This window comes from Nycticebus coucang, chromosome 5 (genome assembly GCF_027406575.1).
Source record: "Nycticebus coucang isolate mNycCou1 chromosome 5, mNycCou1.pri, whole genome shotgun sequence".
NCBI lineage: Eukaryota > Metazoa > Chordata > Mammalia > Primates > Lorisidae > Nycticebus > Nycticebus coucang.
In genome coordinates, this window is record NC_069784.1 from 49,889,019 (window position 1) to 49,902,012 (window position 12,994).

Below are 12,994 nucleotides of genomic sequence, written 5' to 3' on the forward strand. Positions count from 1 at the left end.
GCACACCAGGGTAGCTAGATGCGGGTTCCAACACAAGGGCTGGGCTTCTGCTGTTTTTCTTTTAAAAAGATCTCCCATTCTCTTCTTTCTGGATATTCAGCATTGACATAGGTTTTCCTTCAATGTAGTCCCCTTCTTCCTTTACTCTTTTTTTAACTCAACCAAGCAACACCCACTAATCCTTTATTGCAGCTTCAACTAATCGGTGCAACTGGCTCATTTTGCCCAGAATCCTGGGAGTACATCGGTATATGGCTTTACAAACAAAGAATGAATCTTCCTATTTTTTATTAGATAAATCCTGACCTTTAAATCCCCATCTTTTGGAGATTTCTGGATTCCAGGTAGAAATAGCAGAAACTGCCGAGCACAGTGGCTCACACCTGTAATCCCAGCACTTTGGGAGACTGAGGCAGGTGGATTGCCTGAGTTCTTGTTCAAAACCAACCTGAGCCAGAGCAAGATCTCATCTCTAAAAGAACAGCCAGGTGTTGTGGTGGGCGCCTGTAGTCCCAGCTACTTGGGACGCTGAGGCAAGAGAATCCCTTAAGCCCAAGAGTTTGAGGTTGCTGTGAGCTGTGAAGCCACAGCACTCTACCAAGGGTGACATAGTGAGGCTCTGTCTCAAAAAATAAAATAAAAATAAAAAAAGAAATATGAGAAACTAACCAAAGAGAAATACACTGTGTTATTCCACTTCCTTGCATCCAGAAAGGCCCCTCTGTCTCCGCAGAGCTGAGTTCCGGAGAGCTGGTAAAGTTAAGACTCTATCACCCACTTTGCCACCCACCCCCTTCCTCTGCTGTATGCCTGCCAGCTAACCCCCACCCTTGGACATCCTCCCTCCTCAGATGCTCACTCAGGTGCTAGGTTTTTGCCTCAGGAGAACCTTGAATACCAACATTTCTTAAAGTTCTTTTTGATTTTATTAGCTACTCAATCAGATTCCATATGGTTTCTAAGCACGGGTTAGAAACAATAAGAGGATCCCACATCAGGTCCCAAACATTACATTTAAAGCAAAAGAATGAAGGAGGGGGATGGTGGCTAGTATAGATCACGACCTGGAACAATTTCTTTTTTTTTTTTTTATTAAATCATAGCTGTGTACATTAATGTGATCATGGGGCACCATTAATGTGATCATGGGGCACCATACACTATGCAACGATTTCTTATCCAAGCTAGTCACTAAGGTGAATAATCACTATTAATTCAGCTGATAGGAATAATAGTCACTGTGCTACATCCTTTGTTCCTGTAAGTGCTCTATCTCATTTAATCCCCAAACGACCCTTGACAAACACATTCGTTATTTCAGTTTCACAGATGCAGAAACTAGGGTCGAGAGAGATTAACTCACTTGCTTCAAGGTCACATGACTAGCAAGTGTTAGAATCAGGAATTTTACACAGCAGTCTGACCCCAAGAATCTGCGTGGTTAAACTACAGTGCTCTATAATTCATTCATTCATCGCACCAAATAGAAATGATAATAAGAGTAACTATTTCATAAGTGTTTTTGCTATATTATTATTTGGAACGTGTATATATGTGTGCATACCTTATGTAAACATATGTGGCTGGCACATAGTACATGTTCAATAAATGCCACTAATGATTGTTCCTACTATGTCACCATTATTATTATAGCTGTATTATTTATTATGTGCTGCCGATGTGCCAGCCACTTGTGCTACATTCTGGATACACAAAAGCAACTAAGACAAGCTCCCTGCCCTGCAGCAGTTTATAGGGTAGTAGTAGTGAGAGAAGAGAACCAGGAAATCTATAGGAGTGATTACGGAAGACTGCACGGGGGCTGCTGGAATAGGGATGGGGAGCCAATAAGGGTGGGGAGCCATCACTAAGATTTGAACCCATTTGCAGAAGTCTGCAAAGAAATAAAGTCCAATAAGGCAGAAACATGAGAAATCCTCCTAGGTGTGTGCTGGGCACAATTTTGCCTCTGACCCGGCCCTCAAGTTCAGCAGCTATGAATAGAGGTCTTGAATGCTAAGCTGTCTTCTGATCCAGATTGTTGACAAGCGTTTTGCCTGTTACTAAGTCATCCTTTTAGCATTCTCACATCCCCTGCCAGATCAAGACCTCGGCTTAGTGGACAAGACATGGAAAATAGTTACTAGTGCTTTCCATTGCACTCAAATAGTAATGGGAGGCAAATGATTTGGGGGGCCCACTCATTCAATTTACCAGTGATAAAATTGCTTTTGTTCAACCCTTATTTTTCAAATCCACAGAGTTTTTCTAGTTATTCCTGAAAATGGCATGGAAAATGTTCAAAGCATGAAAAACAAATAACTTACATTTCCTTTAAATTCACTAATTCTATAGAAAGAGCCTTTTGGCTATATTCACAGAAGCAACAATAGGTTCATACAGGAAGGACTGGAAATTACTGATCCAGGACTTCTGAACCTGTGCTATTCACACAAAAATTTTTCCAAGAATTTTATGAAAGCTCTTAATTCTAATTCTAGCTCTAAAAAAATCTCTTTTTTTTTGTCAGCAGTAGAGTGCTGTGGCATCATAGCTCACAGCAACCACAAACTCTTGGACACTAGCGATCCTCTTGTCTCAGCCTCTCATCTCTAAAAATCTTTTAAAAAAATTTTTTTTGACTTGGGGTGCTATTAGGGTTACTTTCTACAGCTGCAGTAAAACTTCCCTCATTGTAACAAAATAAGGGATACGCCAAGTGATGGAGAAGGTACAATAAGAGAAAAAGTTTATTTTTAAAAAAAATAAAACAAAACTTAACAGTATCAAGCATCTTACAGCTAAAGAGGCCTCGGGTGTCATTTAAGCCTGTCTCCCTCATTTCGCAAACTGGAAATGGAGGCCTCATCAGTGGCTGTGAAATAATTTTAAAACATTTTTTCAACATTAATATGTCTGCCTTTAAAACAAACATCCCAAACAGCAAAGCTAGCACTAGAATCTGGGACTCTTAATTTAAGCCTCTCTAGCCCTCTTCCTACTGTAATACATGAATATAATGCAGACTATGAAGGTCTGTGCTGAAAACTTTGCAGTATAGTGAAGACATAGATAGTACATAAGCAATTAAAGTTTCTGAAATGTTTTACAACTCAGTTTTCCTCTGCAAGCTTGTTTATGCCTTTTATTTTTCCAACTAAATCTTTCTTTCCAATAGTGCATAGATGCAGCAGCTGTACATATAGCCTATCCCAGGCTTTGCTGCCAAAAAAAAAAAAAATCAAATTGTTATAAACCTTCTGAACTGAGAAAACTTTGCTGAGCCCAGGAAAAGCACCGCTGTCGTCACAAACACTACTGTCACAAATGGTTGTCCCTCCCCACTGAAAATCAGTTACTTATTTTTCAGCAGAAAGAATGGAAGCCCCAAACCACCCAAGCCACCCAACCCCGAGGCTTCTAATTCTGGGCCCTGTAAACTGGTGAGATTAAAGCTTTGGAGGGAGGCTGACCCCAGGCAGGACTTCCCTCCAGAAGCAAAGCCATTCCCGCGGGCTTCTCAGAGACGGGCAGTCACTTCTCAGTCTACATTGTGCAGTTGGGTGGTTTCTGCTTTATTTTTTTTAAGACAATAATTACTTCATTGTTTTTAATCCCCAAGAACCTCCAGGAGGGACAATCATTTGCTGTCCTGTTGTCCCGGGCAGGGGCATCTCTGCCTCCTAGTCGACTAGCCGGGGATCCTCAGAGTCTCAACAGACAGGAAGACTTTCCTTTTTAATAAACTGGCTACGATGTTTACTGACCCTAGAATTATCCATTTGGAAATGTTTAGGGATTAAAAGTTCTTCAGGCCGAAAGATTCCTGGTTTCTAATTGCCAATGTTTGAAGTCAGTTTGATTCCTCGGAAATATGTTCTGCCTGATGAAAGCAAAAGCTCAAACTCCCCTCAGGGCCCGAGGTGTAAGATCCTTGGGTTCCCTTTGCCTTTGCACTGTTTTGGGGAGTGGGGGCGGGGGGGGGTACTGATTTTTAGGGAGAGGTGTCTTTTACCCAGGTTTTCCCGCTTACCCCAGAGCCCCCCCACATTTCTCCAGAATGTAGTCAGAGCCAAGAGCACACCGGCCAAGCCTCAGGATTCCGGATCCCGGGTTTCCAAGGCCCGGCGGGTGGCGAGCGGCAGAGCCCAGGACCGCAGGACTCGGAGGCTGGACAGCCCCGCCGCTCCCTCCCGCGGCGCCGCCGAGGCCCAGGCCACTGTCGGGGGCCCCGGCAGGCGCCGCCACCGCCCAACTGTGGCTGGCGAAGGTCACAGCAACCGCTGTGTCCCAGAGATGGGCTCCTGGGACCCAGTTCCTTCCGCGGTGCATCGGCATCTAAAATTCTTTCACTAGGGGAAGAAATGGACCTTCTCAACCTGCATAGGGTAAATGTTCCTGGCTGAGGGGATAGTAAAGAGAACGCAGCTGTGATGGAAATGAGAAAATCCGTTCACCAAGTGAAGAACCGGGCTACAACTCCAAGGTCCAGGCGAGATGTACAGTATAACAATGAGCTCTAATGTTCCCGTTCAAAGGGAACACTACTGTTACCTGGAGTGGGTTGTTTTGGTTTTTAATCCTAAAGTGTATGCCAGCAGTTTGGAAACAGCCAGCTCATTTTCATTATCAAAATTTGGCAATTTTAATAAATACAAGAGAAATGGGGAATTTTTTATAGGTTATTTCTCCTGTTCTTAAATTTATTCCCCTAAATCACAATATTTCTCTTGTTATTTCTGTAAACCATTATTATTATTCACATTTATCTTATTCTGTTTACTTACTACATGGAAGAACATGAAATCCCTCTTAAGAATAGAAAGCCGCATTCTCCCCATCAAAAATAAAGATGGCGTTATTTACAAAACAAAATTTCAACTTTAGTTAGAAAAATTTCCACTCTCACTGTTCTTTTAAATTGCATCGGTACAATCTCACTTTCTGATGCTTTCTTTCAAGCTTTGGTCAAACTTATCATTTAAGAGTTAAATGGAAATGCCCATTACCTAGATGTTTCAAATCTGAGATTCTCTAGAGTTGTCAAATGATACCTAGAAGGTGACAAAACTTTTGTCCTCCCAATTTTTAAAAGTTCCCAATTTGTTGAACTGGCTTCACACACACACACACACAAAGTAGCTTCTTGTCTCTGAAATATTATCTAATTATCTATATCCTATGAAAAACTGGTGTTTTGATGTGGATAGAGTGTTTTGGTGGTGCTATGGCATTCACACACACAAATCTGTGTATAAACACATACACTCATGAATATACTTTTTAATATGCCTATCTATAAAGGACAAAGCTAAACACTGGCTAATATAAAAAGAATGAAATGAAAAGTAGTTATTGCAAGGCCTGTTTTCATTTCTGGTATCAAAAACTCATCATCAGGTTATAGTCAGTAAAATATCCTGCCTCAAATTGAAGCCGTTAATGGCATAAAATAAACGTTGACTGGTCACACCAGTTGCTTGAATTCCACACCTTTTTCCATTTCACAGCAGGTCCTCCCTACCAAGTCTCATTTTCCACCCCTGACACTTAGAGAAAGGGCCTCACTTAAATTAACTAATGATTATCCTTTCCCCCAAAGAAGTGTAAACAGACCCTGATTTATAAATTTGCTAATTGCTGTTCCCAGTGCAGACCCCTGAGTATCTCAGTCATGCACATATAAATTTCCAGGCTTGCTGAAAACCAGAAAAAGCAAAGCAAAAATAAACCACACAGATGAGAAAGAGAAGGAAAAGACATTCCACATCCCACCAGTTTCTCACTTTTCCCTTTTGTGAAAAGTATCCCAAAAGGTCAAAATATAAACCTCAGATGGGAAAATCACTTAAATATTCTTTCCTGTTGAATAACTTTGTCTTTTAAGAGTAAAAAAGCAAAAACCAGCTACACTTTCAGAATAGTCATGGAGTGGATTTCTCCATTTCCAGAAAGGAGAAAAGAAGCTAACATGCCAATCTGCCCTTTATCCCTCGAGTTTGTTTGTTTTAATCTGCAGTTCCTTCTGTGGTGAAGGAACTCACAGGTTTAAGAAATAACTGCTTTTCTCCCAAGTGTGAGAAATAAAGTTCTATCAGAGTCCATAATCAGAATCTCAAAACAGTCCCCTCATCTTATTAAACATTATTTTTTGGCAATGGAATTATTATGATGAATCAGAAATGTTGCTCTCTTTAATAATAGCAATGAATGCCCTAGAAGAGGCTTGGATGAACACAATGTTTAGATCTGAGCCAAAACGTATTTGTCCCTTTCTCCTTGTGGCCCAGTATGAAGGATTAATAAGGAAGGACTTGCTTGCATTAAACTCATGTTTACACATGCAAAGGAAATGATACAGATAAATGGGGAGTTCAAACCGCCAATACCCAATGTTTTCAGCTTTAGTCCTTTGGCAATTCATGATCCTCTTCGCCTGGTCCTCACATGCAATGTATATTAAAGATATTTTAAACTAATTTCCTTTCATAATTAAAAGATGTTTATACCATTTGAAGTAATTGATATGGGGAGGCGGTTGTCAGGAAAAGGGCAGCAGATTTGTGTCACTGTAATTTCAGTCCAAACTCCACCTTAAGAAATGCAATCCTCCTTTTTCTCCCATCATGAATGTTGTCCCATGAAATTTTTTTTTCTGGGTATTTCACCTATACAGTTAGGAAATCCAAAGTGGCCAGCGCAGAATTCAAATGTAGTGTTCAATAAGAAATATCGCTGGTTGGGTGACCCGAATTCGGAATTGGCAGAGCCGGGTATGAGGCGTTGGGTATGTGCGCCCAGCTGTCTGGGAAAGCCTTCGCTCCCCTAGGTTCGTGCTCGCGGGACGCGGGGCTTAGCTGCAGCGATGCGTGCAAGGGCGGATGAAGGGCAGGCCAGCACCTTCCAGCAGCGAAGGGAGAGACTCCTTCCGCCACCACCCACATGTCCTCTGGTGATTCCTAGACCTGTCACTACTGGCTTCTAAAGTGCAGAGTGAAGGAAGAGGGGGGCCTGCGGAGGCGCAAATCACTGCCCCCTTCCCCTTCCTCCAAATCGCAGCCCACACTCCGCACCTTCCACTTTTCCTCATTCTCGGTCCTCCCTACCGCCCTTGAGCCATGTGCTGTTATTCCTTTAGGTTGGAGCAGGTTAGAATTACTTCTCTTTTCCTACTGGCTTCTGTTGTGTCATCGTGCCAGGGCCAGTTAAACACAGACTGTCTTCGTAACTCACGCCCCTGCCTCAGAGCCATCGCAGTGAGCTCCCCCAGCCCCACGCATCCAGTAGGGATCTGGTCTAGTTCCACCAGCGCAGGAAAAATGCCCTGGGCAGTCATTCCCGAGCGAACAATCATCCTCCCTGGCCAAGGACAAATTCAGACTTTATCTCCCCCTTCGGTTCCCCTTCACGTAAGGTCACTTACCCAAGGGGTGGGCTTCGTGGAAGACCGTTTTGACCTGACCGGCAAGAGCCTTGTGTAAGTTCACCAGGCCCCACGCTTTACTCGATGGCGAGCGCCAGGGCCAAGTGCCTTCGAGCCCAGCACCAAAGCAGGGGCGCAGGCAGCACTGGGGAACCAGGCTTCCCTGTCCCGGACCTCACCCAAGGCAGATCCTCGGGCGGGCCTCTCACTCCCGGCCACACACGGGGTCCCTACGTTCTAAGTCAGGTCTTGTGACCCCGAGAAAGTACATTCTCCCCACTGGCTTCAAACTCATCACTTTTTATCCGTTACTTAAACGTCAGTGAAGAGTCATTTCCTCCTTTCACCCGGTTTGCCTATGGGGGTTGGGGGTGGGCAGAGAGGTGATGTCAGGATTAAAATCGCGGAGTTTTACTTTGAGCTAACAAACCATAAACCGGCAGATTAATTCTTGTGACCAGTTGATCTCAGTAACTCGAAAGTGCCCTGGGGCAGCCGTAGTTTCTGCTCAGGTTTTTCCTAATTGCACTAGGGATTGTGCGGCCGGGTGCGTTCGTGTTCGAGAGAGCCTAGTGGGTTGCACTTGTTCACGGTCGATCTGTACACGCACACCCGCATGTTGGGTGTGCCCGGCTGTATGTGTCCCCCCCGCACGGGCCGCCACCTCCCTAGGCCTTGGGAGTGAAGTGTCTGTACCGCGTGTCTCAGGCCCAGGACCATAGCCTCTGGAGGAGGAGGAAATATCTCCGCAGAAGGTTTGAATTATTTCGCTCTGCAGGAGACTCGGCCTCGGCCGCACTCTGCGGAGGATTTTGGCGGGAAAGACCTAAGTCCGCCAGGGGAAGACGGGTGGAGCCCCAGCTGGGGTCCGAGAGCAGATCCGGCTGCCATTCGCCTGAAATATACCTGCATGGCCGTAGCCACAGCAGCTGTTCCGGCCCATCCTTGCGTAAAAGTTCTTGTGTTGCTCTTGGAGAAGACGAGGGTAGGCAGGCTTGAGAATCAGGCTCCTCTGAGACGAGTCAAGACCTTCTCCACCTGTGGCGGGTGAGTCCTAGAAGTTTCTCCAAAAGATGGCGAGTGTGCCATAGTGGTATGACAGAGGGGCAACTTACAGGATTTTGCTCAACTGCCGATGGGCCTTGGGATTTGGGTAGGTCCACCAGACAAGCTCGGTGAAAAATTTTTAAATACATACTGTGTCCTCTGAGGTGTGAGCGCCTCCACCGTTTAGGCCAGGCTGGTCCCTACTACGCAGGCAGGTTGGCGCCCCAGGCTGTGGTGCTCAGGCGCCAGCTAAAGCCAGCTCTGTCCAGACGCGAAAAGAAAAATGGACTGTGAAGAAGCGAAAGGCCGCGTTTTTTTTTTTTAAATAGAAGTTGAACAAAAATCTTACCCTTGTCTGAAGATCCTGAGATTTTTGAGGCTCGCGTAGAGCAGGCTGAAAACAGTGGTTATCAGTCAGAGAGAGAGATGGTAAGAATGATTAATACGGTTGCAGTACACTAGTGTGTGTGCGTGTTTTATTCTTCCGCTGCCCTGTGGTAGTTTTGTTTTTATTTTTTGTTTTGTTTTTTCTTATTCCTGGTTTATTATCTGCCAAAAGTGGAAGAGCTTAGCATCGGCATCTCAGCCCTAACAAGGAGAAGACAGTTTAAACAGAATTGTGAGGCCCAGGAGCACAGAGACGCTGCCTTGGGCACAGCAGGGTTGCCTGTGTCACTCCACTGTGCGCACATCTTCGTGGCCCTGTGGATGTTTGTTAAGGCGCTATAGTAGAGGAAAGAAAGGCCCTGAAATGGACTCCAAGCCCTGGTTAAGCCTTCAGCGCCTGCCTGGACGCAGAGCCTGTAGTCCCTCCTCCTCCTCCCCTCCGAAACCGCTTAGTTGACACACCACTGAGCTCTTTTTCTGAAAGAACTTGTCTCATCTTTCCCCAGAGTCCAGATCATAAAAACTTCTTAGGCTCCAACTTAGGGATCCCGGGGCCCAAGGCAAAGCCAGGCCCAGCCCGAGCCCGACTTGCAGAAGGCCCAAGAGTGCTCTCAGCTTTCAGCTTCTTATTCCTTCTGGACTCTTGAAAGTCCAGAAAATGAAATGTATTTCATTTTCCCTAATCCAAATGCCTTTTCTTTATTAAAAAAAAATAATAAATAAAGTAATGGGAACTGACCAACGGCGCCTGTTACTTAAAGTTAGTTCTAGTTAAGTGTCCCACCCACCCCCATCCAGAAGGCACTCAACTGAGTTCTGGGCCCCAGTTCTCCACCTTCGTGGCCCTGGAATGGTCTCTTTTTGCCGATCCTTTCACTTGTCTCTCCAATTGCTGAAGGAACTCAGGCTGATGAGAACAGCAGGAAGAAGGAACTTCGATGTGAGTCCCTCACTGTGACCCCACATATTAGCCCTTTTGAACAAACAACCAAAATCAGGCTCCAGACAATCTGGAGCCTCCCAAGAGAAAAATTCCTGCAGACAGAGGGTTTGCCATTCACAGTCAAATATCTTGTTTTTTGAACAATTGGGGAAAAATAAAAGAAGCTCCCAAATTGTAAACTGTCAGAAGACCACAAGAACTTCTAACTAAAGCAAGATTATGACAAATAAACGAGGTAAAGAAACAGGCTCTAGGCAGAAAAGGGAACCACACATTAGCTATGCGTTCCTTTCTGAATTGCCCACGCAGGGGTCCGCGTGGACCGGCACCGTCATTCAAATACAGGAAAAGGCTAGAAAGGACGAAATAAATCTCCTTTTAATTTTCTTTTCATCGACTAATAAAAATAATTCCCCAGCACTAAACCCAAATACCGTAACGGGCCACAATAACACGGAGAATTCATAAACTCTGTCTCTGCAGGTCACCCGCTAATCGCGTTATTATTAGCCTCAGGAGCATGGAAATTGAACTGTCACTGCCTAAAGGGAAAATGTAAGCGACAGCTGTCCCTCTTCGAGTTGGCCAGCCTTCCGGCCGGGATCCCCAAGCTCCTGAATCCGGGGCCCGCCTCACCCCAGTGCTGGCTACCACCTGGCTTGCCAGGGCGCAGACTGGGTCTATTCCCCAGCCCTGGCTGGTCAGCAGGAACACTTCCAGCATGATTTTAGAAGTCTGGGCTGGAAAGTTTTTGAAGCCACCGAACCACTCCGAGAGCGTTCTGTGTGAGTGCAAGAAAGATTCTTGTGACAACAGCTGTTCCGCCGGGCTGTTTTTGCAGTTGAAACCCTGGCACTCAATACAGAAGGTTAAGTTATATTCCCCCCTCCTACGGTTCTCTTAAAATACAGACATCGCCCTCCGCCCCATGTTTTAGGTGTTCTGTGCACATAATATATACATAGGCTACACAGAGATCCCAGACACAAATTAATCGCACCCTCCCCCATATACGAGTTGTGGGCCTCGAAGAGCGACCCAGGGTGCAGGGTAAGGGCTCTAACACCCATTCCTGTTTCCGTAAGCGCCATAGGAGTAGAAATTTAATTTTGTCCCACCCTTGAAAAGTTGGTGGGAGAAGGGCGAGGATGGAGATTGAGGGCTAACGGATATAAACAGGGCCTGGGCCGAGAACGCCCCGCTGGTGATCCCAACGCTCCCAAGCCAGTGCTAGCTCTTCTCGCCCTCGCCCTCGCTGTCGACCCGCGCCCCGGCTACCCCAGGGCCTGCAGCCCTTCAACTGCCCGCACCCTCAACGCTGGGCTCTGCTCCCAGCAGACCAAATACGAGGAAACAGGCCTCCTGGCTGGAGTTTGGTAACGAAAATGCAAGACTCAGGCAAGCCCCCCAAGTTGGTTCCGGCGAATTTAGGGAGGCTTCAAGGAATTTGCGCGAAGAAAAAGAAACCCGCGTTGGAGTGAGGCAGGGTGTCCGCGGCAGGGCCTTCCCCCTCACCGCGGACTGGCGGTTGGCTCCGCGTCCCCTCTCCGCCCGCCTCCCGCTGTCTGAACGGACTCACTCACCCGGGTGGGGCTCCAGGCCGTGTGCCGCCGCGTCCTCGGTGTCTCCGAGCGGGCCTGCGGGGCTCAGCGCCTCCATGGACAGGTCCAGCCCCTTCTCCTCCCAGTCTCTCAGTTTCCGCTTTTTATTTGAGCCGATCAAGGCTTCAACTGAGAAGGCATGTGCTCGCGAGCTCAGGGCGACTGCAGATCTTCTCCTTTCACTCATCTTAGCCGCCCGTACCCTGGCCCCGGCTCGCCCCCGCTACTGAGGGTGCAGCCTGTGTCCTCACACTCTGAGCGCCCGCCGGGCCCAGCCCGGGAGAGGCGGCCGCGCGGCGGCCGAGGCTGAGGCGGCGGCTCCGCGGGTCCTCTACACCCTCCCCCTGCGTTCTCCCCCGCCCTCCGCCGCCGGATCGGATCGGCGCCCGGAGCTGCCCCAGCCGCTAGGAACAAGGGCTCCCAGCGCGGCTCGCTCGCTGCATGAGCACCCGAGTCCGGCTTCCCACCCACCGGGGCAGGCGCTCACAGGCTGTGCCGACTGGACTTCATCTTTTATTATTATTATTATTATTATTATTATTATTATTATTATTCTCTCTCCTCCCTCTCCCTTTCTCTCCTCCCTCTCTCTCTTCCTCTCTTAGGATTGCTGCCCTTCCTCTGATCCAAACTTCTGGGAAACTTTTTTTTCCTCTAAATTCCTCCCTTCGCTAGGAACAGGGGGCAGGCAGTGCGCTCCTGTCCGAGGGGTGAGGGAGAGGGAGGGGGGAGGAAGAAAAAGACTGAGGGGGGAAAAAGCCAGCCCCCAACCAATAGGCAGGAGGGAACAGGAGAAACCCTGAGCGCGAGAACCAATGAGAAGAAGGGAGAGACTGAGGCTCCGGCCAAAGCTGAGCGCCAGGCGTCCCCTGGATGCTCCTGGGCCGACTTTAACCCCTGGCTTCCCGGTCCCCCATGGTTTACAGGGGCGGGGCGGGGGGAAGCTGAAAGTCGAGTTCTGATCGTCTTTACAAACTCCTGAAAATCTCAGATCCATATGTTTTCCTCACAAATCTGCTAGCTTTCATAGGCGCTGCAAGCTCAGAGTCATGTTAGTTGCAGATCTGGAATTTTTGAGCTCTGACAAAAAATGTTAACCTGTCCCCCCCCCCCAAAAAAAAGCCAGACAATGATTCTGATAATCTCGCGCCTGCCCCCGGGTGCTTTTAGACCTGCTGATTCTGCAGGGATTTCGACACACAAGTTTTTACGTTCCTGTTGAACGTTTTCGGAGCAACTATGCTTAAAGCAAAACGAAACAAAAAAGTCTGTTCCTATCCAGGGTCTTGTAACTGAAAATTCAAACACTGCTTCCTTCTTCCGGTTCTACCTGGTGCAGGAGGAGATACCGGAGCCTACAGAGCTAGCTGGGGAGCGCCTGGTTTGGGGCGCGCTCCGCGGGCGCAGTGTTCCAGCTGGGGCCCCGCACGCTGCAAACGCCTCCTTTCCCAGCCGCGCTAACGCTGGGCTGCGCTTCGCCTATTCCGGGCTCTTTTTCTAGAGAACCAAGGAGGGATGCCAGAAGAAAGCAGCTAGGAATTTTCAAAATTCCCTACAAATCCCGTCACCTCCAGAGTCCAGTTCTCCCCGCCT

General features: G+C 47.2%; 1 protein-coding gene across 2 annotated transcripts in view; it reads right to left on the bottom strand.

Annotated features, from left to right (window-relative positions):
* Positions 1-12,112, bottom strand: part of TBX15 (T-box transcription factor 15) — a 112,219-nt gene extending 100,107 nt beyond the window's left edge. Inside the window, exon 1 of one of the 2 annotated variants that reach the window (XM_053592749.1) lies at positions 11,384-12,112. In XM_053592749.1, coding sequence (XP_053448724.1) covers positions 11,384-11,588 — 205 coding nt within the window. In that variant the 5' untranslated portion in view covers positions 11,589-12,112. Of the gene's footprint in view, positions 1-7,423; positions 7,444-11,383 lie in introns of those variants that run through there. The other variant, XM_053592751.1, reaches the window with a different exon arrangement.
* Positions 12,113-12,994: the final 882 nt, after the last annotated feature.